General features: G+C 39.8%; 1 protein-coding gene across 1 annotated transcript in view; it reads right to left on the bottom strand.

The window, feature by feature from the left end:
* The window catches only part of sv2a (synaptic vesicle glycoprotein 2A), a 59,272-nt gene that overhangs the window by 33,393 nt on the left and 12,948 nt on the right, over nt 1-12,931 (bottom strand). Inside the window, exon 2 of the mRNA XM_067600715.1 lies at nt 3,487-4,277. Coding sequence (XP_067456816.1) covers nt 3,487-4,096 — 610 coding nt within the window. The 5' untranslated portion in view covers nt 4,097-4,277. The remainder of the gene's footprint in view (nt 1-3,486; nt 4,278-12,931) is intronic.

Genomic DNA, 12,931 nt, shown 5'->3' with positions numbered 1-12,931 from the left:
GTCAGAATTGCAGAGATGATGAGTTTTTGTGTGTGGCGGCGTTTTGTCAAACTAGCAGTGACATGTTTCTGCCTCTGAATTATTCTCTCTGAATAAAAATTGTTTTCTGCTGTAAGAGGGTTAATATTGCACAGACGATTACTGCTCACACATGTAGACGCTCGCTGTCGCACACTGCATATACAGTACATATAAATGCACATACACACATGATATCAGTCCACCACAGTGCGTCAGGTTAACTGGCACTATGACAGCAGAGGAAGCTCTATTTGGACCGTGATGAGAAGGAGAGTGGTGGTGGGGGGTTGAGGGAGAGGACACTAGGAATCATGGGATGCAGAGCAGACTGAGCAAAGGAGGCTCTCTAGGATGAGTCAGGCGTGTTGCATAACCAGGAAAAGGGAAGAGAATCAGGGACACTCGCGTCTCCCTACTGGCTCCCCCCTGGCATGACACAAACCCAGCCAGAGAGAAAGGAGGGAGGGAGAAATGTGGTGAGTAATTAAGTATTTTTACTCAAGTACAGAGTACAAACACGAGGTAGTTGTACTATACTTGAGTGTTTCTATTTTCTACTACAACTTACAATTCTTTTTATTATAAATTCATCAGTCGATTATTTTTCCAATTAATCAATTAGTCATTTGATCTATAAAATGTCAAGAAAAATTGTTAAAAATGTCGATCACTGTCCACAACCCAAAAATATTCAGTTTATTATCATGGACAACTTATGAAACCAGAAAATATTCATATTTAAGAAGCTGGAACAGGAGATTTTTTGCATTTTTTTCTCAAAAAATGACTTAAAACGATTAACAGAGTATCAAACAGTTGACGATTAATTTTCTGTCAATCGACCACTACATTTCAGGGAGGGATATTGTACTTTATATTCCACCATTTATCTGGCAGCTGCAGTTACCTTGAAGACTGAATGCTACCTGTTAATGCCTTGAAGAAGGTCTCAGACCAAAAGCTTGCTGATTAAAAAGATTCCTGCACAGATTTAAGTGTGTGGATGCTTTTTTTCCGTCATTTAAAAAAAAGTAATAGAAGCTCATACAAAGTCAATAACACAATGTTTTTCTGTCTTTCATTCTTGTTTTCTTCCTGCAACCTTTCTTTCTTTCGTTACTTTATCTTTTTCCAAAATGTCCGTCCTTTTCTTAGTTCTTTCTGTCCTTATTTCTTTCCCTCCCTTTCTTTTCTTCCTTTATTCGTTTTCTATGTCCTTCATTCCTAATATCTAGCCATAAGTTTGTTTCATTTCCTTTCTGAAAATAAGAAAATCCCCCAAATTTAAGATACAGCATTTTCACCCAGATAGTAAAAATAAACTCTGTACTTTTTCACAGTGAGTGCTTTTGGATGATTTTCTTTTTTACATTTTACAGCTAATACTTATTTTTTTACTTAAATAAAAATCTGAATGGACTTTTACTTGTAATTTTGTATTTCTCCACAGTGTTATTGTTGCTCTTGCTGCTGCTTTTACTGTCTTCGTCACCACTGTAATGAACACAAACACTGTCACACACACACACACTGCACACATGCAACTTATGGACATTTGAGCAGACCAACATACATCAACATGCAACCACACACAGGCTGTCAGCACTGCAATCCATACCTTGTCCTGTGTATGGACCATGGTGAAAATCACACAATCCAATACCCAATTAAAAGAATGGATGCCCGCCAAATGTAACTGTGTGTATTCCTGTTTTCTTGCAAGGGTGCGTATGTTGTTGTATGTTGTTACTGGAACAGCTCCAAATAATCAGACAGGAAACTGGAATGAACTGCTTCACTGACTCACTCATAGTTGTGACAGTCGTATTAGAGCTGAAAAAGAACATACTGTTCTTGATCAGGAAAACTTCTTTTTCAAAGTTTAGAAAAAAATCTAAATCAAAACCTTGTAAAATCTGCAAATACAAACTGTGACCTCTTGAAAAAAGAATCAATCTGAATTGATCTGGCAGAGAATAGTTAAGGTCGCATAGAGGCCACAGTTAGGTAAGTGTTATTCAACAATATTTCTTCAGCCAGAGCAAGTATCGAATCCATTATGTTCATTTATAAATGGTACATACACTCAATACTCAGCCATCTGCAGGGAAACAATGTACATCAGCATGGCAGCAGCACAGTCAAATTCCTGTCAGTGCACTGGAAATTATGTAATTAGCACTCATTTCATTCATCAGAATTAAATAATGCAACTGAACTGAATCTATGTCAAGCTACGGTAGAGTTTATGTCACTAATATTTGGATTCATTTAGGTCAACAGTTAATTTGATCAAATTCCTCTGTTTTTATCTACTTCTATTTTTTAAGTTTGAATCAGTATTTTAGTGCAGCTGAACTAAATGTGTACCTGAATCAATATAATTTATCAGTATTTTGGATTTAGCTATATATAAAACCTGAGTAAAGTGATATTTACAGATTTATCTATTTGTATTAAGGAGGCATTTCATAATTATATTTCACTTTGTGAGACATATTTCCTACATTTCCAAAATTGCTTCCAATAAGCTGCAGTGAGTGGGTGTGAACTTTGCATGCTGTAAATGTAGCATGCATTTTTCTTGTTTTACATAAATTTTTGTCATTTATTTTGCACTTGCAAGCTCTAATGATGCTGCATAGAAATATCTCTATATTTCATCCGCGGGAATAAAACAAATTCTTAGCTCTTCGTGTATTGTAACTCTATATGGAAGTATATCTGGCAGACTTGAAAAATATACCCTCAGGATAACTCTGACCCTTGTTCACGGTGTCCTTGCTGGGCAGCCAATGACAGATGACGAGGCAGGTTTGGACTCTGATTGGACATTAGCCCTCAGGACAGGAAATGATCATGAGTTCTTTACAGCATACAAAAACACACACAGACACAGTGACACACATGCATAAACTATGAGGAGGCAAACAAGAGGTAGACAAATGGATTACATGAGCATTTATCAAAAAACTGTCTGAAATCACCTTCACACACATACACACACACACACACACACACACAGTCTACAGCTGAACTGAAGCAGAGAACATTGTGTTTATAATGGCTGAGGGTTCGATTTAACATTCCACTGCCGTTCAGAAGCTGCACGGGCAGTTGAATCTTAAATAGCTGTAGTTCCTCTGCCAACCAGGCTGTAGAAAAGCAATTACTGAGGGATCAGCTGCGAAGGTAACGGCTAAGATAAGACAGAGATAAAATGTGAAGCTGTGGCGTAAACTCCCAAAGGAGTCATAGAGACGAAAATAAACAGAGAAAGGGCAAAGAAGATGGTGGTCAAAAACATACAAGACTGTGTTGGTACTGGGGAGTTTTCATGTGTGTAATCCTTCCTCCCATGAGTTCATAATTGTTTTATAAAGGTTTTCCCACTTTAAATAAATACAAGGAAGTGTCTATTTTTGTTCTGTTTGGAGGCAAGAGAGTGATATCTGGAAATCTTACCCAGCATTCCCTTGTTGGGCTCAGATAGACACATGTCCTTCTCTGCACTGGGCAGCACGAAGCCGACCACAAAGATCTCCACGCCGTCCGCCATCAACGCCAGCCCCAGAACGAAGTACAGCGTCCACTGGAACTTCCCATGGCCACACTCCTGCAGGATGGTCTCGTACTGCTGGGCCAGCTCCTCCTGGTCTTTCCGCCTCTCACCTTCGTAGGCTGACAGATCCCTGAACTGCTGTGCCTGGGCGGCCGTCACCCCATCCATGCTGCCATCCTTGCCTGAGTCGGCCCTGGGGATGCCTTGGTACTCGCCTTCGTAGATCTCATCGTCCTCATCGTGTCCCTCGGTGGAGTCACTGTGACCTTCGTCATCATTGGCCCGGCTGTCATTGCGATAATATCCGCCGTCGTTACCTGGTACACCGGCGTAGTCATCTTCATCATCTTCCTCCTCAAAGCGCTTATAGGAGCGCTTGGTGTACTCGTCGGTCATTTTGTCCATGCCTCGCCCCACCTTCTTGCCAACCTGCTTCTTGGCCACTTTGGCAATGTCCTTGGCGCCGCGGATGAAATCTGAGCGGCTGTCTCTGTAGCGTCCATCGTCGTCCATTTTTGGATGTGGAGGTGGTGATCAGTTGCTGCTAGGAACGGGAGGTATCAGGAGCGGCCCAAGTACATGAGTGTGCAATGTGGATATCTGTTGGCTGATGAATTCAGCACCGCGGACAGCTCCCTGCTCCACTGCACTGCTGCTGTTGGGGTTTGGCCAGCGTGCACTCAGATACCAAATCCTGTGGAAAAGCAAAGAAAAGGGTTTGTGTTAGCATGATTTATCACACTGGCAGTGTAGTGCCTTTGAGGAGGAAACAACAATTGTAAGCACGTTTTTAAACTGTCTAGATCAGAGCCAATTAATACTGAAGCACAAAGAACCATTGGCATTCACTTTGTGTTGGCATTTGCAGGACCCATTATCTGGCTCAGCACTAATGCTGAAAAAAAGGGACATGACAGCTTTAAGGAGCTGACATCTGAGTCTAGGAACTCAGTGACCTATATTGACTGAACAGCAGTTATCTCATAGCTCTCCTAAGTCCAGTACAAATCACAGTGTGGCATTTACAGTGGCGCACCGTAGAACCAACATATAAACGACCATGCTGCGACACAGACGTCTCTAATTAACAAGCAGAGCGGCAATATGGGCCTTTATAGGTCAGTGTGTAGAGAAGGTACTGCCACTGCTGCTAAGGTTACATTCAAATTCACACTTAGGCCACTAGTGATTACAATCTGTAAACTCAAACTAATGTTAAAACCAGACATTTGTTGCTGCAGAACGTGTTACATGTTACGTCATGTTGATCTGATGTGAAATTTAGGAGATAATCATTACATAAGAAAGACAAAAAACTTGGTATTTTTTAAAAGATCAGTCCAAATCAATGAAACAATCACCACACTAACTAACTAAGAAGAAGTCTTGTTGGTCTATCGTTTAAAATATCTACTTTCCTATTGAATTGATTGCCATTTCAACACTTTTTATTTCACCATCACACCTTCCATTCTTCCATCCTGTGTCATTCTCCCTTCCTCCTGCCCTCTTTCATCACTACTTTTTATTCATGTCTCCATTGCCTTCCCTTTCATCATATTTACTAAGAGAAGAGAAGAGAAGAGAAGAGAAGAGAAGAGAAGAGAAGAGAAGAGAAGAGAAGAGAAGAGAAGAGAAGAGAGGAGAGGAGAGGAGAGGAGAGGAGAAGAGACAGAACAAGACGAAGCACAAAAAATTGTGAGTCTATCAGCAGGCCACCCTGCCTTTTTTCCTCGACACTTCTGTCACTGTAATGCTGCCCTTGTTTCTCTTGCTGAAAGAGACATGCTGCACCGAGGAAAAGGCTGTGAGCAATACAAATGGGCAAAAACAAACTCAGCAGGGAAAGGATCGTTAGTATCTGTGTTTCAGTGAGCATTTGAAAATCTATATTCATATTATACTTTTATACATAAAGCATGTATATGTGAATAAACCAGTTTAGATTAGCAACCCTCTCCTTGATACTCTCCAAACACCAATTGCAGTGCTTTCACCATAAAGGAATATGTTTACATTTTGAAAAATACATTTAGTTGCTGTCTTGGCGAGAGTTAGATAAGAAGATCGGTACCACTCTCTGTCTGTCTGTGTGAAGCAACAGCCAGAAGACAATTAGCTTAGCTTAGCATAAAGACTGAAAGCAAGGGGAAACAGATAGCCTAGCTCTGTCTCACTAATAACACATTGTATCTCATTTGTTCAATCTGTACATAAACAGAAATGTAAAAGCAGCAACTTGTGGTTTCATGGAGGTTTGTCTGCTTGAACTATTTCTTGGCAAAGTTAATCAGATAGACAGATATGAGAGTGGTATTTTTTGTTTCAGAAAGAAAGAAAATAAAAAAAGTATTTCAAAAAATGTCAAACTAATCCTTTAAAAATCAACATAAAATATACATCTACACTGAGTATTAACAAAATCTTAGTGTGGCTGGCTAACATACTTTTTGTTTTAATATGTTTTTCTACAAAACCCTTTTTTATTTACCAAAAGAAGCCAAACTTCTCAAATATTTAATGTTCTCTTAACACAAGTAGCTGCACAAGAACTTTAAATTAGGACTTAATCTGATCAAAGAGTCTGACAGTGCATTTGATGCAAACTTTTGGTCAAGTTTGTAGCCAAAGAGCATTAAGGTTTAACACCCAGCCCAATACCCTTGTGTCTTGGTTCCTAACGATGATAAATCTGAGGGGTCAACAGAATAAAGAAAAAAAACTGTTGCAGGAAAATGTGTTATTTTTTCTTACTTTTCTCCAATGTTTGCTTTTTCTTTGTAAAATGCTAGACACGCTCACCGACAGTATTCACAAAGGCCATAACCTGTGATCACGGGTCACAAGGTCTTCCATTTTAAGGGGTCACAAGCAAAGAAGTTTGGGAAAAACAAACCCTGGTCTATTGAAGCCGTAACCCCTGCCTGATATGTGCAATGTCTCTAAGATGAAAGATTGTTTATGGCTTGTCTGCAACAATAACACATCACCAGCATGTATGTGCTGTGCTCTGGAGACAAAGCAAAGATGATGTGCCCCTGGAGAAGAAGTCTTTGGGGATCGACTGCAGCTGTAGCCAACACTGAAGTCATTCTAGTAGCTTCCAACAGTCTCTTTAAAGAGCGCAGTTGCAGCAGCAACTCAGCATGAGGAAGAGAGAGAAAATGTTCAGCCTGAGGGAGCTGACAGTAACGAACAACACGACCACAAACATTGAATTTACTGCAGAATACTCATGTCAGACAGATTGTCCAACCCTGTCTATAAGGTGCTGTATTTTGTTACTTACTTGGTACATAAGTTTTCATACTCTGTCATACAGTTTACCTATTTATACTACAAAACGCCATTACATTTCCCTCCTGGAAAACAACACTATTCAATCAGTGAAGCTTTACATAACAGTTTATCTGAGAAACTCAGAGCCTCTTGCAATAAGCAATATAAAATCAAACTGCAGACAGTACAGACAGATGAAACAACAGCCCCTCCCTCCACTCTATGGTGCATAAAACCTGCAATTCCACAGCTTTTAAAGTAAAATGTGTGGCAATGCAGAGTTTAAAATATTCCTATTCTCTGCTGCCTGCAGTAATAACAAGGGCAAAGAAGGTTCTGCAGGAGCAAGGCAGGCCAGCATCCAGTTCTTCTGAGTCATCCGCTGATAACTGTTTAACAACTACACTTCAAACAACGTCAATTAACAACTGCAGTGCGCCATCCTCCCTCCCTATGTTCCTCTTTCCCTTTTCTTTTTTCTTTTTCTGCTTATTTTACATTCTACTAGTATCTAATAGTCCTTCAGTCTGAAGTATATAGGGTTCAATATTGCCTTTTATGTTGTCATATTGTGAGTATAAGAGGCACACACACCTTGTTTCCCTCTGAAATATAATGAGAGATGATCACTTTATCATACTGTGTGTTCCAGAAGTAAGAAAACTTCATTCAAAATCCCACTTTGTAGTAAAAAAATGGAACAAAGCTACCCAACAGAACGTGATGATGTTAACTCCATATGTTTCAACAAGGATGGTAATCTCTTGAAAACAACCTAATGCCATATGACTGTTGCAGCTTTTAAGAAACAGCATTTCCCATAAGCCTTAGACCATTGCAGGTTAAACGTTGGCAACCCCACTGGCAAGTCGAGGGGTCCCAGTTAGTTCAAACATGTCTGTAAGCAGGACAAAGAGGACCAGTCAGTGTAGACCATATATACTCAATAGACGGACTCCGGTCCGGATCCGGACTGAATAACAATTTAATCAGGACAAGGAACAAAATTTCACTGCAACCTGACCCGGACCGACAGTTTCAACAATAGAGTGGAGAACTCACACCGCAGCAGACTCAGTAATGAACACTTACACCAGTGTCTCCGCTTAAGTTTACAAACTTGGTGTCACTTCTCCTGTTACTGTAATAGATATGCTGTTCATGTACACAGTTGTGGGGATTTGTACTGAAATATCATTATTTAATGCACCCTTAGTGGATTTTTGATGCAGTGGATATTTGCTCAGTGGACCTCTTGAACTTGAATAGCCCTGGTGCAGATTTTTTAGACAGCAAAGATTATAGATAAAAAGTTGAAAAAATGATGCCAGGAGATGGCAGATGTGTTGGTGCATTTTATGGATGTGGACAAAACCAAGTTACAATGGCACAAGTATCTGCACTGGTACATTTTTATATGAGCTGTAGTTTTTTGGATGTTCACAAAACAACTAGACAAACTGGATGCCAATTTGTCCTAGAATATGGAAAGTAAACCCCAGGAATGTGTTTATTTTTTTCAGAAAGGCAGATGAAAGAAATGCTGAATCACAGATCACACTGAGTTACATAAACTAGTGGAAAAGACTCTCTATTAAATCGGAATTTACTCTATTAAATCTTGGCATTTACAAGCAGTTGTCTCAATGTCTAGGAAGTAATCAGACTGCACTGACAGTGCAGTGATCAATAAATCAATGAGCCATGTGATTAATATCAGGCACAATGGGGGGTTGTATTAAATTACACTGGATAACTGCTGATAAACTACAAACTAACCTCAGTGACACTATTATTGTTGTCGTTCCTATTCATTAAAATGTGTTTAACTTGTTAGTACAAGTGTAACAAGTCCTCAATGATTTTATTACAGCAAAAAAAACACCAGCAGATGTAACCAGAAAAGAGGAGGGAAGGATAGCCGGCAGTGGGAAGGCAGGAGGGAGGGAATGTTTGAAAGCTTCTTGTGTTGCCTCAGGGGTGCTGAACAGACACAGACTACTGCCAAGCCAACATCACATGACCCACAGGTCTGCTGGGACAACTGAGTTTCTAAGAACACGCTTGCTGAAAGCCAGCTGAAAGTAAAACCCAAGAAATAGGGGGAAGGCCTCGTTAGTGTTTCCCTTAGATCTCCCTTTACTCTACTTGTCATGCGTTGTACAGAAGAGATTACTACATAAAAATCTACTTTAGTATGTCTTTAATTAGTCAATAAACTGTAATCATTTTAGCTGTGGTATTATGCAACCAGATGTCAAAAATGGATAGCTTTAAAAGTATTCTTTTAATTTAGTTTGCAATGATATTCTGAGGAATCACATTTCAGATTATTTCAAATATTCACATGGATATTCAAAATTGCATATTAAGAAATTAGGATGTTAAAATTAGATCTGTGGCTCCCATAAGGCATTTTCCCTGGAGGAATACTAGGACTCAACAATGTGAGAAACAATGTTCTACAGCTATGCTAACAGCTCTGTGAGGCTGTACTTAAAGCTGGAGTGCGGGACATTGTTCTCCCCCTTCTGGCAGTGAGAGTAATTACAAATGCACTGTTGACACATGCTTACGTCATAGGCTCCGCCGTAGCCTAGTCCGTCACTACTGTTGCAGCAGTAAAACGGCGGATAAATTGTTTTGAGCATAACACAACCTCCATGAAATGACCCGTTTCACTATCAGAATTTGATCTATTCTGTCTGTCCGATAACATTTGGAAAGTCTAGAAGAGCTGCACAATTAAATTATTTTGTCCCCATTGAAATTAGCAAAGAGCTAACCGGAAGTGCGCATGCCCCGCCCATAGAGCATGCACAATGTGCATTCATCCGGCCAGCGCAGGAATGTCAAACCCAACACCAGATGAAAAACTCCAGTAGGCTACACTGTGAAATACAGAGAGATTTATCTGGCGGTGATAGGCTTGATAAGCATTGTGTAAACTCATTTGGCAAGGGCTTGAATGTAACAGACGTTCAGACTGCAAAGTGCAAAGTTCTGCACTGCAGATTTAAGCACAGCAGTCATCTGAGCTAGATGCTAACGTCAACATGCTGCTGCTCAGCAGGTATAATATTCATACACGCTGCTAATGGCGGGCAAAAGCTAAAGACCTCGGTGATGAGACAATTGATTTTACAATCTGCAGAGTGAATCAGGGCGGTTTTACTTTTGAGCAGCTACGGCGCTGTGTTTTGTTTACAACTTTAACAACAAAGCGTTTTGAATTCATTACTGCTCTGATTCCCTCTGAATGGTGGCTGAGGGTCATGGGTACTGTAGTATTCTTAACCATCCGCCATGCCAAAATCCCAGCTGAAAACATTGGAACTGGTGGTCATAATATAAACATATAGATCATTACATTATCCAGGAGAGTAATGTTGAAGATAATGTTTGGTTCATGGCAATCTGTCCAACAGGTGTTGAGACTTATTATTATAATTCCTATCTGAAGTTTTACATCTCATAATCTGAAATAAACTAATCAGTAGACCATAAATCACGGCCACACGACTAACTTGGATTGAGCCATTATCTCTCACTGTATTATTTGCTGATGTATTACTTCACAGGCAGAGAAACTACAAGTTGCTGAACTGCATCAGTGACTAACATGTGCGGGTCAAAGACACAAATGCTTCAGGCTGAACTGTGGGAACAAGCAGCCCGAGTTAAATCGATTTTTTGTGTACATCAGTGAATGGAACCTCAGTACCACTGCCTTTGATTCAGGTATTGCTGATTTTTTTTACTTAATAGCTCTGTTCAAGACTACTGCCATAAATTTGTTACTGAATAACAGCTGGATTTTCAGGCTTTTGAGCTCACAAATGTCCCTCAGGCCACAGGCTTTGGATGAATTGGACAGAGATTTAAGGTTCAGACTGAGCTTAAGTTGGAGTACACATCTATTGTACCTCTTATGATTTATCTATCATTTAGTAGTCCACCCATCCATCCTGCTTTTATGTGGTCATCTAAAAAACTAAACTGAAGCTCTTTTGTTTCAACAGTTTCTCACTTTGAAGGTCAGTATCACATAATGAGCAAAAGCTGTGAAAGACATTTGGTGGTTTGTCATCAGCCTGGATCTTGCCCTGTGAATTGCTCATTTTAGTTTTCACTTGCACATTTGTGATAACGCCAATGAATAATTCACAGGGTTCCAGCCTGGAGATTCAACCATGTACCATTAACAGGTGTAGATTTCTTCACTATGGATATACAGGGTGCAGATAAAAATACATAATAAAGTCAGTTTGATAAAGATCACACATTAAAATTTTTTTGTATTAGTTGTTCAGCTTTGACTCATGTGTTCAGCTGTTGTTGAGTCAATCTGTTGCTTGGTCAGTTCGTCCAAAAAAAAAAAAAAAAAAAAGGCTGTTGCAACACAGCCAGGGATTTTGACCCTTGCAGTGAATATGGACATAAACTTTCAAGGGCTCGTTAAATTGTTGGTTCTGCCAGACTGCTTTGAAAGGTAGGGTGACATTATATTTTTAAAGCTGCTTCATATTAACATTTCAGAGAGAGAAATATCACCTGCCTCTGCAGTTCCCCTCAGCTCTACAAAGCTTTTTAGCATCTTTCAGCATGTTGTTTTGGCCTGTAATTTTACTGTTTTGGTTCATTCTCATCGTTCTCATCAGTGCCATTTCCAGCTGCAGCAGGCGGCTACCAGACCAGCACAGACAAAGATAACAAGTTGCTGGTGGACAAAGTGGAGCATTTAGCAACACAAGAGCCACATTTTTTTCAGAAATCAACTAAGAAATCAAGAATGGTGAAACCTCTGAAGACAGTTTTATCACATATTGCATACCAAGAAGGAAGAAATAATCCAATAATTTCTACAGTCATAGTTTGTCTTCATTACAATTTTTGTAAATACTGTTTTTTGTACTAAACTGTGAGCTGACAGTATCATTGCTGTACATCACTTGTCTCTAGTAACATGGAGCAGTTGAAGGACGTAGTCACACATTTTAATTTTAACTATCGGAGGTCAGAGTGCAGTCTTATGAAGGTTACATAAATTGGATAAAATGGCCATCATTGATTTCCTGTGGGATTTGTGTTTGGAAAGGTCATTGAAACTGTGAACATATGTGGTTTGTATCTTGATTTCATATTTCAGGTCTTTTTGTCCTTTATGTGTCTGCAGTATCACCACTGCCACCTGGTCTATGGGTTTGGTGCACAGACAGACAATAAAACTGTATTTTCTGTGTCTCTAACTTCAGACATTGTACATCATCTGCAACCATCTTTGCACAGTGACTTAATCAATTTTCTATTTCCCTCTGAGGAATCGCCCGGTTGGTTGATCCTCCTTTGTCACCATGGTCACGACCTTTGTACCAGGAGACTCTTGAGGCCTATCTGAATGCAATGAGGCAGCCCATCACCATCTGATTAGCCTTTCACAAGATGAGAGTGGGTGTTGGTTGACTCGCTGCCCATGAATAACAAATACTGTCCTCGTGCACATATGTAGGGTTTCTGATGTGCAGCTGCTCTCTCACTGCAGTGTAAATATCACCCATATCACTGCTTATCCAATATAGAACTTATATACATTTCATATAAGAGAAACTTTGTATGCAGCTGGCCTTTAATGAAGGCTATATGCTTTTTGGAGTAATAAGAAAATGGATAAGCTTACATTATTGTGAAACACATTATTTTTCCAAACTATTCCGGCATCTCTATTGAAGTGTAAATTGATAATAAATTAACAGTCCAGGAGGGGAAGGAGCAAAAACCCTGGCTGTCGTTTGCTGCTGATGAAAGACTTAATTATGTAATCCCATTTTCTTCTAATGAGCAGAGAAGACGCCAGAGGGACGGGAAATACGGCCTCATACACACACAACCAGCACGAACACATGGGCAACATACAATCTGACTGGCTAAAAGCATGCTAACAAAAGATGGCAACATGCCCTGAAACTCTGAAATACAAACTAGCATGACTGAGGTGATGCACTCATGTAGCCAGGCTCTTACTCTCCTTAACACTACGTGTTTCTGATAATAAAGCAATATGCAAAAGTA

The sequence above is a fragment of the Thunnus thynnus genome, chromosome 10 (assembly GCF_963924715.1).
Source record: "Thunnus thynnus chromosome 10, fThuThy2.1, whole genome shotgun sequence".
Lineage (NCBI taxonomy): Eukaryota > Metazoa > Chordata > Actinopteri > Scombriformes > Scombridae > Thunnus > Thunnus thynnus.
The sequence above is the reverse complement of the archived record's forward strand: the minus strand, read 5'-3'. Positions and strand labels throughout refer to the sequence as shown.